The 14607-nt window shown below is 41.6% G+C and overlaps 1 protein-coding gene across 1 annotated transcript in view; it reads left to right on the top strand.

The window, feature by feature from the left end:
- Window positions 1-3925, top strand: part of PAXIP1 (PAX interacting protein 1) — a 188256-nt gene extending 184331 nt beyond the window's left edge. Inside the window, exons 18-21 of the mRNA XM_069211133.1 lie at window positions 19-153; window positions 244-319; window positions 408-472; window positions 3782-3925. Of these exons, the coding sequence (XP_069067234.1) occupies window positions 19-153; window positions 244-319; window positions 408-472; window positions 3782-3793 (288 nt within the window). The 3' untranslated portion in view covers window positions 3794-3925. The remainder of the gene's footprint in view (window positions 1-18; window positions 154-243; window positions 320-407; window positions 473-3781) is intronic.
- The last annotated feature ends 10682 nt before the right edge of the window (window positions 3926-14607 follow it).

Below are 14607 nucleotides of genomic sequence, written 5' to 3'. Positions count from 1 at the left end.
TGTTTTTATTTTAATCAGGGAAAATATTTCTACGTCACTCCTGGTATTTGTCCTAGTCTTTCAACAATGAAGGCAATTGTGGAATGTGCAGGAGGGAAGGTGCTATCTAAGCAACCTCCCATTCGCAAACTTATGGAACATAAACAGAACAAAGTAGGTACAACAAGCGATCACCACCCTTTAATGCTCGTGCCTGTTTTACGGTCTGGTTTGTTGTCTAACTCTGTTAGTTCTTACTTCTAGGGTTTACCAGAGATCATCCTAATATCGTGTGAGAATGACCTCCACTTGTGCCGAGAATACTTTGCAAGGAATATAGGTATATTTCATTTTCCAATGTACTTGAATTCTGTTTAATTGTGAATAAGTGAATGCATATCTTTTAACCTCTTCTTTTATATTTCCAGATGTCCATAATGCAGAGTTTGTTTTAACTGGAGTACTTACTCAAACACTGGACTATGAATCATATCCTTTATTCAAAACATTTAATACGTGAACTTTGTCTAAAGATATGTGCTCTTGGTGGTTAGAAAATGTCTGTCACAACTTGTACCTTGCATTAGGGGTTCCCGTTACATTAAAATGCATTTTATAGCAGCTCTAGTCGCATGTGATTCTCAAACATCCTTGATAGCGAGTTGAGTATGCCTTTTTTTTTCCTGCTAAATGCTAATAGAGCTAACGTCTAATAATCATCTTTCTAACTCTTTAGCTGCGTATTGGAAGGCCTTCTGATGCATACTCTCTGGGGAAACAAGGTACTGCGCCATGTTATCACAGCAGCACGCACAAGTATGTCTGAAATGTATTTGCCACTAATGATCTTGAAGGTGCACTGATATCATCACTGGTTCAGCAGTATCCAAGATGGGATCAAGAGTATCAGAGTTGACATGAAGCGGACACCCACAGTTGGAATAACTTAATTAGAGGATAATTTTTTTTTGGATTACATAAATTTCAACCAGTGTACTTTGAGTTATGGTTTTATAGGAACATACAATTGTTTATAAAAATAGAAAAAATAAAGGCAATTACTATCCAGTTGTTTCATAAACTGCCATACTGACCTTGATAAAATGGGGGTGGTTGAAGGCCACTATCATGATAATGAAAGGCGAGATGCCTGAGCACTCCAACAATATTTAGTGTCTCCTATTGGTGAACACTGTAAAGTCTATGCATTGGCTCCTGAAGGCACACGAGGTATATCAGCAGACCAAGCAGTTGATGAATAAAACGGGTACTGAGGTAGGGCATGCTTGGAAGGCCAGGCCGACTATATGGAGAAGCTGGCCAGAAGAGTAAAGGGAAGTACAACAACTTGTACTAATGGCTGCCTGGCATGCGTGCAGCAGCAATGCAGGCTGCTCTTCATAAAGGAAATCTAGTAGTAAAGTTTACATTGGAAGTTTAATCTGACTGTTTTGAGTGGTGCAGTACAGAAAAGCGTATGAAAGAAACTGGCATAAGGAAGAGCATTTGTCTATTTACTTTTGGATTCATGCATGGTACCTCTTGCTGATGTGGACCACTTCTATTCCAGTTTGTCAAAACAGATCCTTACGTGGTTAATAAAACATGGACAATTTCTCGTCTGCTGTGTCCTGGACACCATCTTTTCTAGGTCAGTGTTTTTGACGAGCAGGAGCTGCAGAACTCCAGATGATGCGCTTCATGTGTTGGCAAGATTCAGAACTGCTGTAGAGTGGATAATAAACCTTACTCTGGCTTTGAAGGGCTTGCTTTTCCGAAATGCTTATTTTGACATTGCCTTAGTCAGAAACAGCCAAGTGACAGTCTATGTACCCATGCTACTGGATGCTTAATGCCCTTTCCTGAGCAGACTGGATCAGATAATGTCCTGGGATACAGTCATTTCAATTTGAACCTGCTTTTATAACCCCTTTTTAACCCCTTATTTTCTCTAGAAAGTGCTGTGAAATTGGTTAAGCAGAGTATCTCTTATACCGCACCAGAGTAAAAATCTGGCTTGTCTTTTAATCTTTTTTTTCTTGCTAGATTTGTCCTTCAAGATCTGGATGCACATTGTCACTGAGTTTATACTGAGTCTTAGTGGCGTGAACAGAAAATTCAGTGCCAGTAGTACTAAATAAAATCCTGTAAGGTTACAAAGACTTCATTTTCATCTATTCCAAGCTGCCCAGATAAACTGTTTGCAATCCCCTCCACCCGCCCAAATTTTGCCTATCTAGTGCTTACTTATAAACAGAGTGCCAGTACAGGATTGTAGTTATAAATGCTAGTTGTTAAAAAGACGTTTCAACTATCTGTTTATCTAGGTTTGTAAACGAAGCAGACCAGTAGAAAGGCAGTACGGCTTCTTCAAGTTGTCACAAAAGCATATTATCTGTTATTTATTGGTTTTAGGCTAGTGTTCAGACACGAGCGCCGTTTAGACTCACGCATGTGAGGTGCCTGTTCTAAATTGAGCTTACAAGGTCCTCTGCTCAGGGGAAATGGGTTAGCCGTCTTTAGTTAGGTATCTCAGTCCTCGTTTGTTTTGATCGCCAAATATCTCACTTGCTTAGTGCCTTTATAAAGCACTTAGGGGCATATCTACAAGCCCCTTGCGCTGCCCAACGGATTTTTTTTTTTTTCACACTAAGGTGGCATTAAGGAGGCCTTTCTCCCACGATGTATTTACAAAGTGGTTCAATGCTTGCCTTGCGCTAATTTGTTAACCCTTGCCCCACATTATGCCTGCACCAGGCACAGTATATGTGCAAGGGGGTCTTTCTGATGCACGTAGTCCTGAAAAAATGGTGCAGTGAAATTTACATTTCACTGTGCCATTTTTTCCGTCATTTTTAAAGCCTGCTCAGAGCAGGCGTTAAAATGACACACCCATTTTAATCAGTGGGCCTCCTTGTGCTTTGCTGCACTAGCATCAAACTTCTTGACACTACTGCAGCAAAGCGCCACAATAGGGCAACATTTTTTGACTCTATTGTCCTAACAACCGCCATGGTGCACCGTATTGTAAATATGACGCAACCATGGTGTCATTACGTGGGGCAGGTGTGATGCAAGAAAAGAGGCGCATTGGAACTAATGCGCCACTTTCTTGGAAATTTTCCCCTTAATTTGATGGGATGTGGTGTCCACTCTCATATTTCCCTTGGTACAGCATAGCAAAATACATACGAAATATACTGGTTTGATGTTAACCAACATTGCATTTACTTCTAGCATTCATGAACACGATGCCTCCGTTGGTGTGAGCCATCATAGAAGTATGGTCGCACTTGATTTTGCTGTATGTGGTTAGAAAAACAGCACATTTCAAGTGCAGGACTACATTTTTGTCCCTGCTGTGCCATATCGTGTGTTGGCAGCTTTCTTGACGTGTGATTGGGCATAAAGGGCTATTGTAAAAGTGGTCATGACTTGTCACTCAATAGTTAATTGGATTTCGTCTCTACAATATTTTATGTCTGTCTGAACTGTACTAATTCTGACCTGATTTGGGCAACTAATTTTGTCTTAAAAGTAATGTATATACTTTAAGTGCTGCAATGTATTAACCTGAATCTTAGAAAGAATCCAACATTGGCGAACTTCGCAGTTGTTATTCTGGCGTTTGCCCCTCTTTGGAGCGCAACTTGATGTTAGTGAAAGCAAATTTGATGTAAACAATGTTGACCTATAATATGCTAGTCTTGACTCAGTTTTTTTTTCAAAAGGTGAACGATATTTTGTTGTGTGAACTGGAATTTCTGATTGAAACTGTTTTCTCCTTAACTATCTTACATATAAGTTTACGTGATGTCCACCAGGCTTCCTGATGACGTCGATCTTTATACAGCTTGGCCATTCAGCTGCATCATGAAGCGATCAAGATTTCCTGCTGGCGCTGTTTACTTCCAACTATTTTCCTTGACTTCTCAAGAGCAGAAATGCAGGAATGTTTAAAACTGCATCTTTTTTAGGATGTGTAAGTTTGTTAAAATAAACATAAATTATGTTTGTATTATAGTATAATTTTAAAAACCCAGATTAGGGTGATTGATTTCTGCCTGTTTTAAATGCTGCAAAAACATTTCTAGTACTTTTGATAAAAGTATGATTGGGTGTAGAAAGTGAGCTCTGTTAAATTATGAAAGTTGAAAAATAAAATTTTTGTACAATGTTTTTTATTTCTTACAAAACTTTGTTAATATTAATATTTTGCCTCAATTTTAAATAAATATACCTTTACAAAGTGAATTGTATTTTTCCGTACAAGACATGCAACATGATCAAAGTAAACGAAGAATGCAAACTCACCTACCGGATCTGCTTCTAGAAAAGCATTGACGGGGTCAATCATCTTGGCACTTAGATAGTGAACATGTTTTTTAAGCGTCAGTAAGAGGCAGAACGTACCAGATAAGAGTCACGACTGCCAACATCCCTCACACACGGAAAAGGTACAGTATAGACCTTTGCAGTGCAAGAGTCAACCGCACAAAACTATTCAGATCATTAGAAATGATTCAAGCATCGGTTACGCACAAAGAATAGACTGCATGACACGGAGTTGTTACTACGAGCAGCAGCAGCAATGCAAGCTTAACTCGCATATAGAACCAATGCAGTACAGGCCTTGGGGTGCGCACACGCGTACACTCATGTGGACGTAACGTTCTGTAGGAGGGACGGGAGCACTGCTAGCCTTCACAACCAAGGCATGTGCATTTGTGATTACCAGAGTCGGTTGTCTTATTCAAGGCACAAACCCTAACTCCTTGTTGTGCGGTCCTCATGTTTGTCTTGGAGTGTGTAGTGTTCTAATGATTATTTCTGTTTGCAGTAGCCCCTATTTTTGCCATTAGATGGTGCACAGTACACCCTTCGTTCCTGGGTACCATGATAGCCTGTCTCAGTTGGTTCTGCTTGTGGAGTTACCATCTATTATCCGCTTATCACATGATCTGTGGATCTGCCTGCTAGTTGCAGTATTTGACAGTCTTTGTATGTGTCGAGTTTCAGAGTTTGTCTCTTTGTGGGGCTGTCCTGTATAGCCATGTATAAAGCCTTTCACTGCATCCAGAATGCTGGTCTTTTCTGTGTTGACCCGATCAAGCGATTGCACACTAATTGCCAATAGCTCCAGCACAGGTGTCTGATCTATCAACCTATTCACAGGATCCTACAGATCTTGAATCTCATCCCTCTTATCGGTGTTGTCAAATCACTGGCGGGTATCTCCCCTCTTGGATAGCCTTGCTAATTCTATTGCTGCACCTTTGTCCCCTCGAAAGCTGAGGGAGCATCTTTGGGTGGTGGAGGACAGACTATTGGATTTGGTGGTTGCCGGCTTACCAGGATGATTTCTCCCAACAGAAGCTTAAGAGAGGTGTAGATCCCTTGCTTTGTGCAGTACTGTGCTCGCCCAACCTTGGGGGACTGACCCTCTGAGTTGCCATAACCATGATTGCCATAACCTGGATGGCCCATTTTCTGCCACAATTAGTTTCTTCTGTCTTTCACAGGCGTTCTAACGGTCATTCCTCCTCTGGTGTGAAGTATGTAAGGTCTGGAAGCTGAAGCCACTGACTTTTTGCAGACGGGCACTGAAGTGGAGCAGGGGAGAGCCGTGAGAAGCAGGCCACACTTGCTGCTACTCCTACCAGTGACCTCTCTCTTTATGTGCTTGGCTAGTATGGTAGAGTTTTAGCTCAAACTCGTGCAAAAATAGCTAAAGTTTAAAAAAAAAAAAAATAATCACAAGGAACAATCTTGTCAGTACACCGGATGAAGTCAAATTATACTCCTGGGCACAACAACAAAAATCAAAGGGTCGTTTAGTGACTAACCTGTGTAGCACCATTAAGTTGCTAACATATTTGCTGTTTGAGCACATAGCCTACTGCCCTACTGAATAATTGAGACCATAGAAACGGATGCCTGGGTTATAATTGTTAGCTTGCAGCTTGAAAAGGATTGTGTGACTTGTGGGCAAAATACTCAATCTCCATATGCCCTGCATTGATAGTGTATGAAATAAAAAAAATAGTAAACACAGTAAGGGAATAGAATAGGGTGAGCAGTAAAGACTACCTTAAAAGCATGTCTGATAATCCCACGTTTGGCTCCTAGAATCGATTATTTAATTCTGAAGAAATCACTCCATCTATCTGTTCCTCATATTATGAATATATAGAAATTGTGATACAGTCCCTGTAAAGGGACAATAAAAGCAACGGTGTTGCCGTGGCATGGTGGCATCTTGATGGAAGTGATGGGCGCAGTGGCTTAAAATGATCACCTTGCGAAATCCTTCCCCAAAAGGAGCATCACCTTTAGCTGTACATTCCAGAGTTTTTAAAAGTGAGAAAGGTCTACAATGGCCAGAAGTGTTACATTATAGTTTTAAGGCTGTATCACTACAGCAGTTCCATGATGTCAAAGCCATTTGTTTCAGGAGGAAAGTCCGTTGTCTTTGGAGATATGTTTTCCAGGTCAGAATGTATGTTTCTGCGTACTATTTGTATCGTATAAACCTACCCAAAAGGTAATAGAGCAGTGTACATGGTCAAAGATTAGCATACAATCATTACAAGATAAGAGGGGAAGCCCACTTCTGGAAGTCATGGTGGATTGTTACTTTGTTGCGATGTGGTGCTCTTTAAAGAAGTGTCTTCACCTCTTTCTCAAATGTGAGCAGGGTTGGTTGGTAATAATGGATAAAGGTATGTCATACCCAATTATGGCTGCGTAAATCAAGAGTGTCTGTTACTTGATTTTCCTTTCTACAATTCGTTTCGATTTGGTTGGTGACAGAAACCACTGGAGGTGGTGAGCATGTTGTCCAGAAAGGCAGTTCTGCTGGTCATGATGGCTTTGTAGCTGGTGCAGTATGTTTGAAAATAGTGTGTGCCTGCAAATAGTCATTGGACTGATGTGGTCATATTTCTCCGAACCTTGTTGAGGCATACTGCAAAATGCAGCGGGCATGCGTGTGCTTGGACAAGAGTTGGAGTCTGTGGCGCCATAGAACCTATCCATTTTCTACATCCAGATGGAGGAGTCCAAGGGCTTGAAGTTGATAGTTTTTTTTTTGTGTATTGTGTTTGTCTTTGGGGAAGAGCTGCTACTAGGCCATCTTGGCTTACTTGGTGATGTGTTCACGGCGAGTGAAGTCCATGTCCAGGGTGTAAACCAGTGACTTGGAACAGGATGAAAACTGGGTTTCGAATCAGTCCTGGTTTTTGTCATTAAGCCTTGTTTGTACAGGTTGCTTCTTGCTGTTCTTGGCTTATAGTAAGGATTTCGGTGTTTGGATTGGGCTCCAGGGAGGTGCTGGACCTTAAGATCTTAGTGTGGAGCGACAGTGTTTAGGTGTTGGATATTTGGAGTGGAGGGGGCTTTGACATAGAATTATGTAATTGGAGTATTGGTATATTTCGATATTATTGGTGATTAGAGCCCCCAAAGGTTTCATGCAGAGTTTGAAGATGACTGAGAACTCCTAGGTACCAGATGATCACTATCACCTGATTTGTGCCTTTGTGAACAAAATGGTGTTTGATGGATATGTAGGAGCAGAACTGTTGGAGGACATTGCCACTGAATCCTATTGAAGACTTCCCGGTATGGATAAGGATGGCATGAGCAATGGTACTAAACGTAGCTGAAAGGTCCAGCAGTATTAGGAGGCATGGGTTAACTTCATCTTTGAACAGGAGCACGTCATTTATGCTTTACAATGTAGCTGCCTCTTCTACAGTCTGATCATAATCCGCACTGGTAGTTATGAAGGAAGTGGTTGATGTGACCTTAGAATATTTGTAGGCTGTTTTTTCAATATTTTTTTAGATGATGGGTTGGCAAAAGATGGAGTATACTCACAAAATACTGCGGTCCACCTACGGTAGTAAATAATTCTTATGACTCAAAATATAACCATTTAGATAGTTTTTCATGTTTGTGTAGGCTTTTAAAAAATAAATAAAAGGAAGCAAACAGCTAACTCATTCTAGGTGGTGAGCTTCAATATTTTGGTATTCTTTCATCTGCAGTTGACTCACCTTGACTTTTTTGTGTTTAATGCAAATTGTATAGGGGGTCAAACAAGTGATATAAAATTGTGTTCCTAGGTAGACAGGTATCTTATTAGTCTTGTCTAGTCCCTTGATTAAAAAAAGGTTTACCAGCCGTCATAGCATGAGTGTATTATCACCAAACGATTTGCAGTGTCTAATGGATCAGGAATGTAAACTTTTTGGGGGATTTCCTTTTCTGTTTTTTGTCCCATAAGCTCTCTGCTCCTCAGATACATTGAGCTAGGGCGGGACTACTGCTGGCCTAATAATTACCCTTTCTCTCATCCTTTGTTATAAATCTTGGTGGCTGATGGCTCAGTAAGAGTCAACGTCATCTTGATCTATTGAGGGTTTCTTCAGAGGTGGGAGGTGCCTGTTTTGAGTTTCTGGGAAAATACCTTGATTGAGGGAAGTGTTGATGACCGTGAATATGATGAGAGCCTCTCCACAGAAAACAGAAGGCTCTGATAAATGCTAAGGATAAGGCGTCATCTTGGCAGGAGGTAGATTTGAGGGAGCCGATACCCAGGATGTTTTATACAGGGGTTTTAAGAATAACCACTGTGGGATGCTGTTAGGAAGAGTTGGTGTCAGAAGAGAAGCAGGCTTGGCAAAGCAGATGTGCTGTCATTTCTCCTGATTTCGTTTTCCCTGAGTAAGTGGCTGAGGCCCTTGCACTTGTCTGTGGAGTGTGGGATTTGGGGGCGGGGGTGGGGATTGATGCACTGCTTGACCGCCTTGAGGCATGTTCTGTTTCCTTTGGTATTTTCATTGTTTGTAATGGCATGATACTTTGCTTTGGCTGGTGATGATTCATGTATGAAGCCATTGCTTTATCCAGGAAGACTTCACATGATGTGGAAGGTACTGACTCTCTTGGATGAGGACTTCTACATGTAGATTTCTTTAACAGGGACCAGATTGGATTTGTAAAAGATGAAATCGCTCTCTTCCAGGTGATGACATAGGTTGGTCCCATGGGTAAAAATTGAACCACAGATCTACAACACCAACGGTACCAGATCCAAAATTGGTATAGTAGTGTCAATAAAGGCTCACCAGTAGGTCCAACTAATTGATTTCAATGGTGCTGTAATTGCATGTGAACCTCAAGTGTATGCTCTGGGAATTAAGCCTCTCTGTTAATGCATCTAGCTCAGTCTGAGCTCTTGAAAGCCAAGTTTTACTAACCTGTAAGTGGTGATAGTGATACCATCAGAACAAGAACTGCTCATAAGACAGTGACCATTTTAGACTTGTCCGAGAGTTCTGATGACACAGTACAACCGTGTACAAGTAGCTTGACCTGAGAGCACCCCTTTACTTCACAACAGTTTTTTTTTTTTTTTTTTAGGATACAACAGTCTGCAATATGGAAGGGGCAGGCGGAAAGGGAGAGGATGGTGGCGGGGCCTATATGAACCAGAGAAGAGGCTGATAAGGAAACAAATGTACAGGTGGTGAATACTATTCATAACATCAGAATGACATACCCATTCACAATTACTCTGGCTATGTTTTGACCAAAGAGAAGAGTGTTCTTTGTACAGAGCAGTACTTTGTAATCACCAACAGGCCCAATATTGTTTTTTCAAGACAGAATATTTCTGTTTATTCATGAAGATACATCTGTACGCACACTCTAAATGTGCATCATCTGTGCAGGAGGAGAGTGGTACTGGTCTCAAACCTTCCAGTTTTTATCCACATCTTGTTTTAATTAAATATAGATTCTGGCTTTTGAGAATGGGGTATTAAAACAAATCAAAGCCTTAGAACAACAAGAGCCCATTTACCACCTACTATATAGCAAAAAAGGAGCAGGAAGCACTGAATAGACCACAAAAGGATCTGAATATCATGATTAAGGCTGCAGATAAGGGCGGGGCTATTGTGATCCAATCCCCTGAGCAGTAAGAGAGTGAGATACTCAGACAGTTAGGGTATGGATTACACTATAGAAAATCAGCAAGGGACCCCATGAAACAAATCCAGAGACATCAAGAGTCTGACATTGGACTCCAGACAGAATGCATCAGTAAAAAGGAATATGAATTTATGAATGCTGTTCACCCCTGAACACCGGTAATTTATACGTAACACAAAATACAGCAAGATCTCAATGACCCTCCAGGGAGACCAACTGTATTGAGCTATGGCTCAGTGTAGGAACCAGTATGCAGGTACGTTGGTACCTTCCTGAAGCCACATGTCCCCAAAATAAGGTGGTACATGAAGGATAGCATATACTTTACTAGTATTGTGAAGGGGATTTGCTTTAATAGTGATAATGACATCTTTGTAACTTATGATGTTGAGTCACTGGAGACGAATATCCCACAGGATGAGGTTCTACAGACACCAAGACATTCTGAGGGGGACATCGGGACAACCCCGACTTAATTGAGTTTATTGACCAGTTAGCTGAGGCTTGAAACAGACCTTTATGTGGAAGAAAGAATTGTACCTTGTTTTGCGCCAGATATAGCTAACCTTTATGTGGATACTCTTGAAAGTCACTTTGTATTCAGATCAGCAAACCCCTTTTTGGAGAACACCAGAGCCTGGCGCTGGTATATTGGCAAAATAGTTATGATATGGCAGGTACACCAGACCAAGTTAGATGCATTCATAGTGTGGCACAATTCCCACATCATACACTTAAGGTTCAAATGCAATTATAGCACCATGGAAATCACCCATTTGAACTCATTGGTGATCATTTATTGATACGCTACCATAACCCATTATGAGTCTGGTACAGTATTTGTGGCAGATCCATGATTCCATTTTTACCCACTGGACTATTGTGTTTTTGTTTTACAAATTGACCCAGGTTCTGACCTGGGTGTATGGTTCGATCCTTGTGTTTTCTTGTATAGCATGTTTGAAGCCATGTGTGGAGCCAGCTGCCACACTGATGTCGGGCTTTTTTCCCATATGACCTTCAATTTGGAACCAGAGATGCCCACTTTGGAATTTTTCCTTTAAATGTTACTTTTGCAGTGCGTTTGGCATAATGTCCTCTCTAAAATTGTCAGGATTTGAAATTTTACTCCTTTACAAGCAGTACAAGCAAATATCAATTTCGGACCTCTGTGATGTCATTCTCTGATGCCTTTAGCATAACTCCAAGGCCTGTGAGAAATGTGGAATCATGTATGCTAAGGATGTCTAACAGTAAGAAGCAAAGCTCTTTTTGCCTCAAGCTTGCGAAGAACATTGTGGTTGTCGCTGCTCCAGGTTAGGGTCGAGCACTACACAAAAAAACAAATTGTTTCTCTGTATTTAGATCCTTTGCTACTTGTATGTGTTGTATAATTTTTACAGTGCTTTGTTTCATGAGCAGAAGTTTTGAGAACTAAAACAACTTTCACTTAATTTCCTTGTGAGCAGTATTGAGGGAGTTACAAAAATAAAATCCTTTGTTTGCATAATGTCATCTGTAGTTTATTGATAATTGTACTGCACAGTCATGGGTGTAAACCAGCTAGGGGGAATCCATAATGTACATTTTTTTCATTGAGTGGTGATTGATATATACATTGTTGTTTGAATGATTTGTTGAGGAGGCTGGTTAAGCTCCAAACTAACCACAAGAGGGTTTCTTGGTGTTTCTTTCTGTGGCCTTCACTGCTGGTGTGCTGAATGGATGTTTCTAACTTTTCCATTCCAGCCATTAGATTTCCCTCCTAAGATGCATCACTTCTACCACCAGCTCAGTGAAAACCTGTGCTGGAGATAAAGAATAATGTTCACCAATGGGGATGTCTCTAGCAAGAGTTCCACTGGTAAAAGGTTGGCAGACCGAATATCAAGTTGGCGGAAAACACGATTTGTGGCAGACCACTGTCACATTGCTCTGGTATAGGTGGAAGTCGCAGTCAGTGGAATTTGTGTAGACTAAAATCTCACCAAGGCTCCAAATCTTCAGATCTTGGATTCCATACCTACTTCTCCCCCTATGTGCCATAGTACCTGCCATGTCTGTAATAGCTGAAGGGAATAGTATATACTATGGGAACACATTACTTGTCAGTACTTCTTAGACCTGACACTCCTGACTGGTAGTTCCCTTGAACTTTTAGCTTTCACCCCTCCTGTGTTGCTGACTTTGTTTTTGTTGGCTTTTGGACTCTAAATTACTTGTGCTCTCTCTTTCTAAAACATGGTAACATTGGCTTGCACCTAATTGGCATATTTAATTTACTTATAAGTCACTAGTAAAGTGTATACCTTATACACATGGCTGGTAAATTAAATGCTAATAGTAGGCCTGCAATACTTATTGTGGCTCCCATGCTATTGCAGTCTCCATGTAGGTTTAAACTGCCAATTCGACTTCGCAAAAAATAAAAACCTCACTTTATAATACATAGGTCACACCTAAGGCCCTAAACAGCATATTGGGCACGGTGCATTGTATTTGATATGATGGACTTGTATTTTTAAGTTTTACATGTGCTGGTAGTGAAAATTCACAAATTAGTTTTTTTCACTATTGGGAGGCCTGCCTCTTCCTTAGGATAACATTGGGTTACCTTAGATATAATCAATAAGTGGCAATTCTTTTTTGGGGGGCAGGTTGAAATGTCATGTTTGGTGTCAAAGGAATAATACTTTAAAGGCCTATTTTATGGTAGTGTCAGATTTTAAGTCACAACCCTAAAAATACCACTTTTGGAAAGTTGGCATTTTCTTGTCCTATTTGGTGCCTGCAGCCTGTTTATTCAATCACATAACTAGTGTAGTTAGCAGTTTGTTTTTGTGTATTCCTCCCACGCAGCCACACAGTAGAGGGGCTGGTTGTTGGCAAGATGGATCATCCAAACAGGATGGAGGGGCAGAGCTGTGCACAACCCCACTTGCACCTCAAAGGCACTGCCAAACCACACACACAAAGAACTTCATACTAGCATATTGTGCCACCAGACATCCTGGGAGAAGAACAGGAAGGCAGGAAATGCTGTTGGGAGTGGGTTAGGGGGTTTTGTACTTTCAGAAGATTTTCCTCTTCAAAGCTGGCACCAGGTATAAAACTAGCACCCTGAGAACCACTCAGTACACTGCTGGACCTGTGTACACTATAGAGTTCCTGATCCTCAAGAGTGTCCTCCCCGTCCTGGACCTTTGATGTGAAATCATTTGAGTCCCTCCTGTAAGAAAGGGAGGAATCATGAACTTTTGGCCTCCGCAACCACCAACAGGTCAGTTTGCACCAAGATCTTGCAGTCCATGCCAAAGTGACCTTCCATTGATCTCGACTGTTCGTGCTACAGCAACCTCCACTGACTACTGGCAACACAAGATCTGCCCCTCATGCTGCAGATCCACAGCCTGTGGTGAACATCAACAAGAATCCAGCAACAAACGTCTGCGATACCCAATAGGATTTTCACACTACAAGGAGGACCATCCACGACACCCAGCCAGCTCTTTGTGCTACAGCTATGACCATCTGCGACGCTCTCACTGCCCCTTGCGGCTGCCTCCACAGCGAACTGGACTCCTCACGTCTGACTTTGAGAAGGTATCTTTTTCAGTGTGACCAACTTGGTCTCTATATCTAGCCTGTTCTCCATCATGGTCGGCCTGAACTTGTGACGTTCGCCCAGTATAACACGAGCAGATAACCATGAGTGGCTCTTTGTTCTTTTAGATGCTATACTTTACTTAAATATTCATATTTCCTGTTCTAGATGATTTGACTTTTTGTTGTCTGAAATGGGGTCTCTAGTTGGCAGTGATTTTCACCCTGTCCAAGTAGGGACCCTCATCCGGGTCCCGGTGCCACACAGCTAAGGTAACCCCTGCCACCTCGTTGGTAGCTTGGCTCGAGCTGTTAGGCTTATCTCAGAGGCAATGTGTGAAGTACTTGTACACATACAGTGAAAACATCATAGAAGTACTCCACACCAGTTTAGGAAAAATAGCCTATATTTATCGGAGTAAAACAAGACCAAAGACAAAAATCCAACATATACAAGTAAAGATATTACATTTTATAGGTTTTAATGAGCCTTAATCCATAGGAATCAATGATAGTGCCTTTTAGCACAAAGTACCTAGGATGGTAAAAATAGACTATGAGTGCCTCAGAGAGGTGAGGCCCTGAAAAGAAAAGCCATGTGTCGGTTCGTTATTGCGCTAGGAAGGCAATACATCGGTTCCTTACTGGCAGGGGAGGTGATGTGTTGATTCTTTCCTCTCAGGTAAGATGATGCGTTGATTTCTGGACACGCAGCCTTGGTTCTTTACTGCGGTGCAGTCTCAGTGCAAAATTGATGCCCCCGGTGATGATGTGTGGAAAATATAGATGTGCTGAGTTGATGGCGCTGTGGTGAAACAGGAGCTGTGTCGATTCTGTAGCCGCAAGACAGGTGCTGCGTCAGTTCTCCAACGCGGGACAGGCACTGCGTTGATTTTTCAGCTGAGGTGCATTGGTGCGTGGATTTGCTCCTTCAGGTCTCCAGCTTACACTTCCAAGGGGCAATGGGCTGGAGTTGGCACCCCTTGGCAAATCAGGGCCCTCAGCAGAAGATCCCAGGCACTG

Source organism: Pleurodeles waltl, chromosome 10 (genome assembly GCF_031143425.1).
Source record: "Pleurodeles waltl isolate 20211129_DDA chromosome 10, aPleWal1.hap1.20221129, whole genome shotgun sequence".
Taxonomy (NCBI): Eukaryota; Metazoa; Chordata; class Amphibia; order Caudata; family Salamandridae; genus Pleurodeles; species Pleurodeles waltl.
This window is presented reverse-complemented; position numbering and strand designations above follow the sequence as displayed.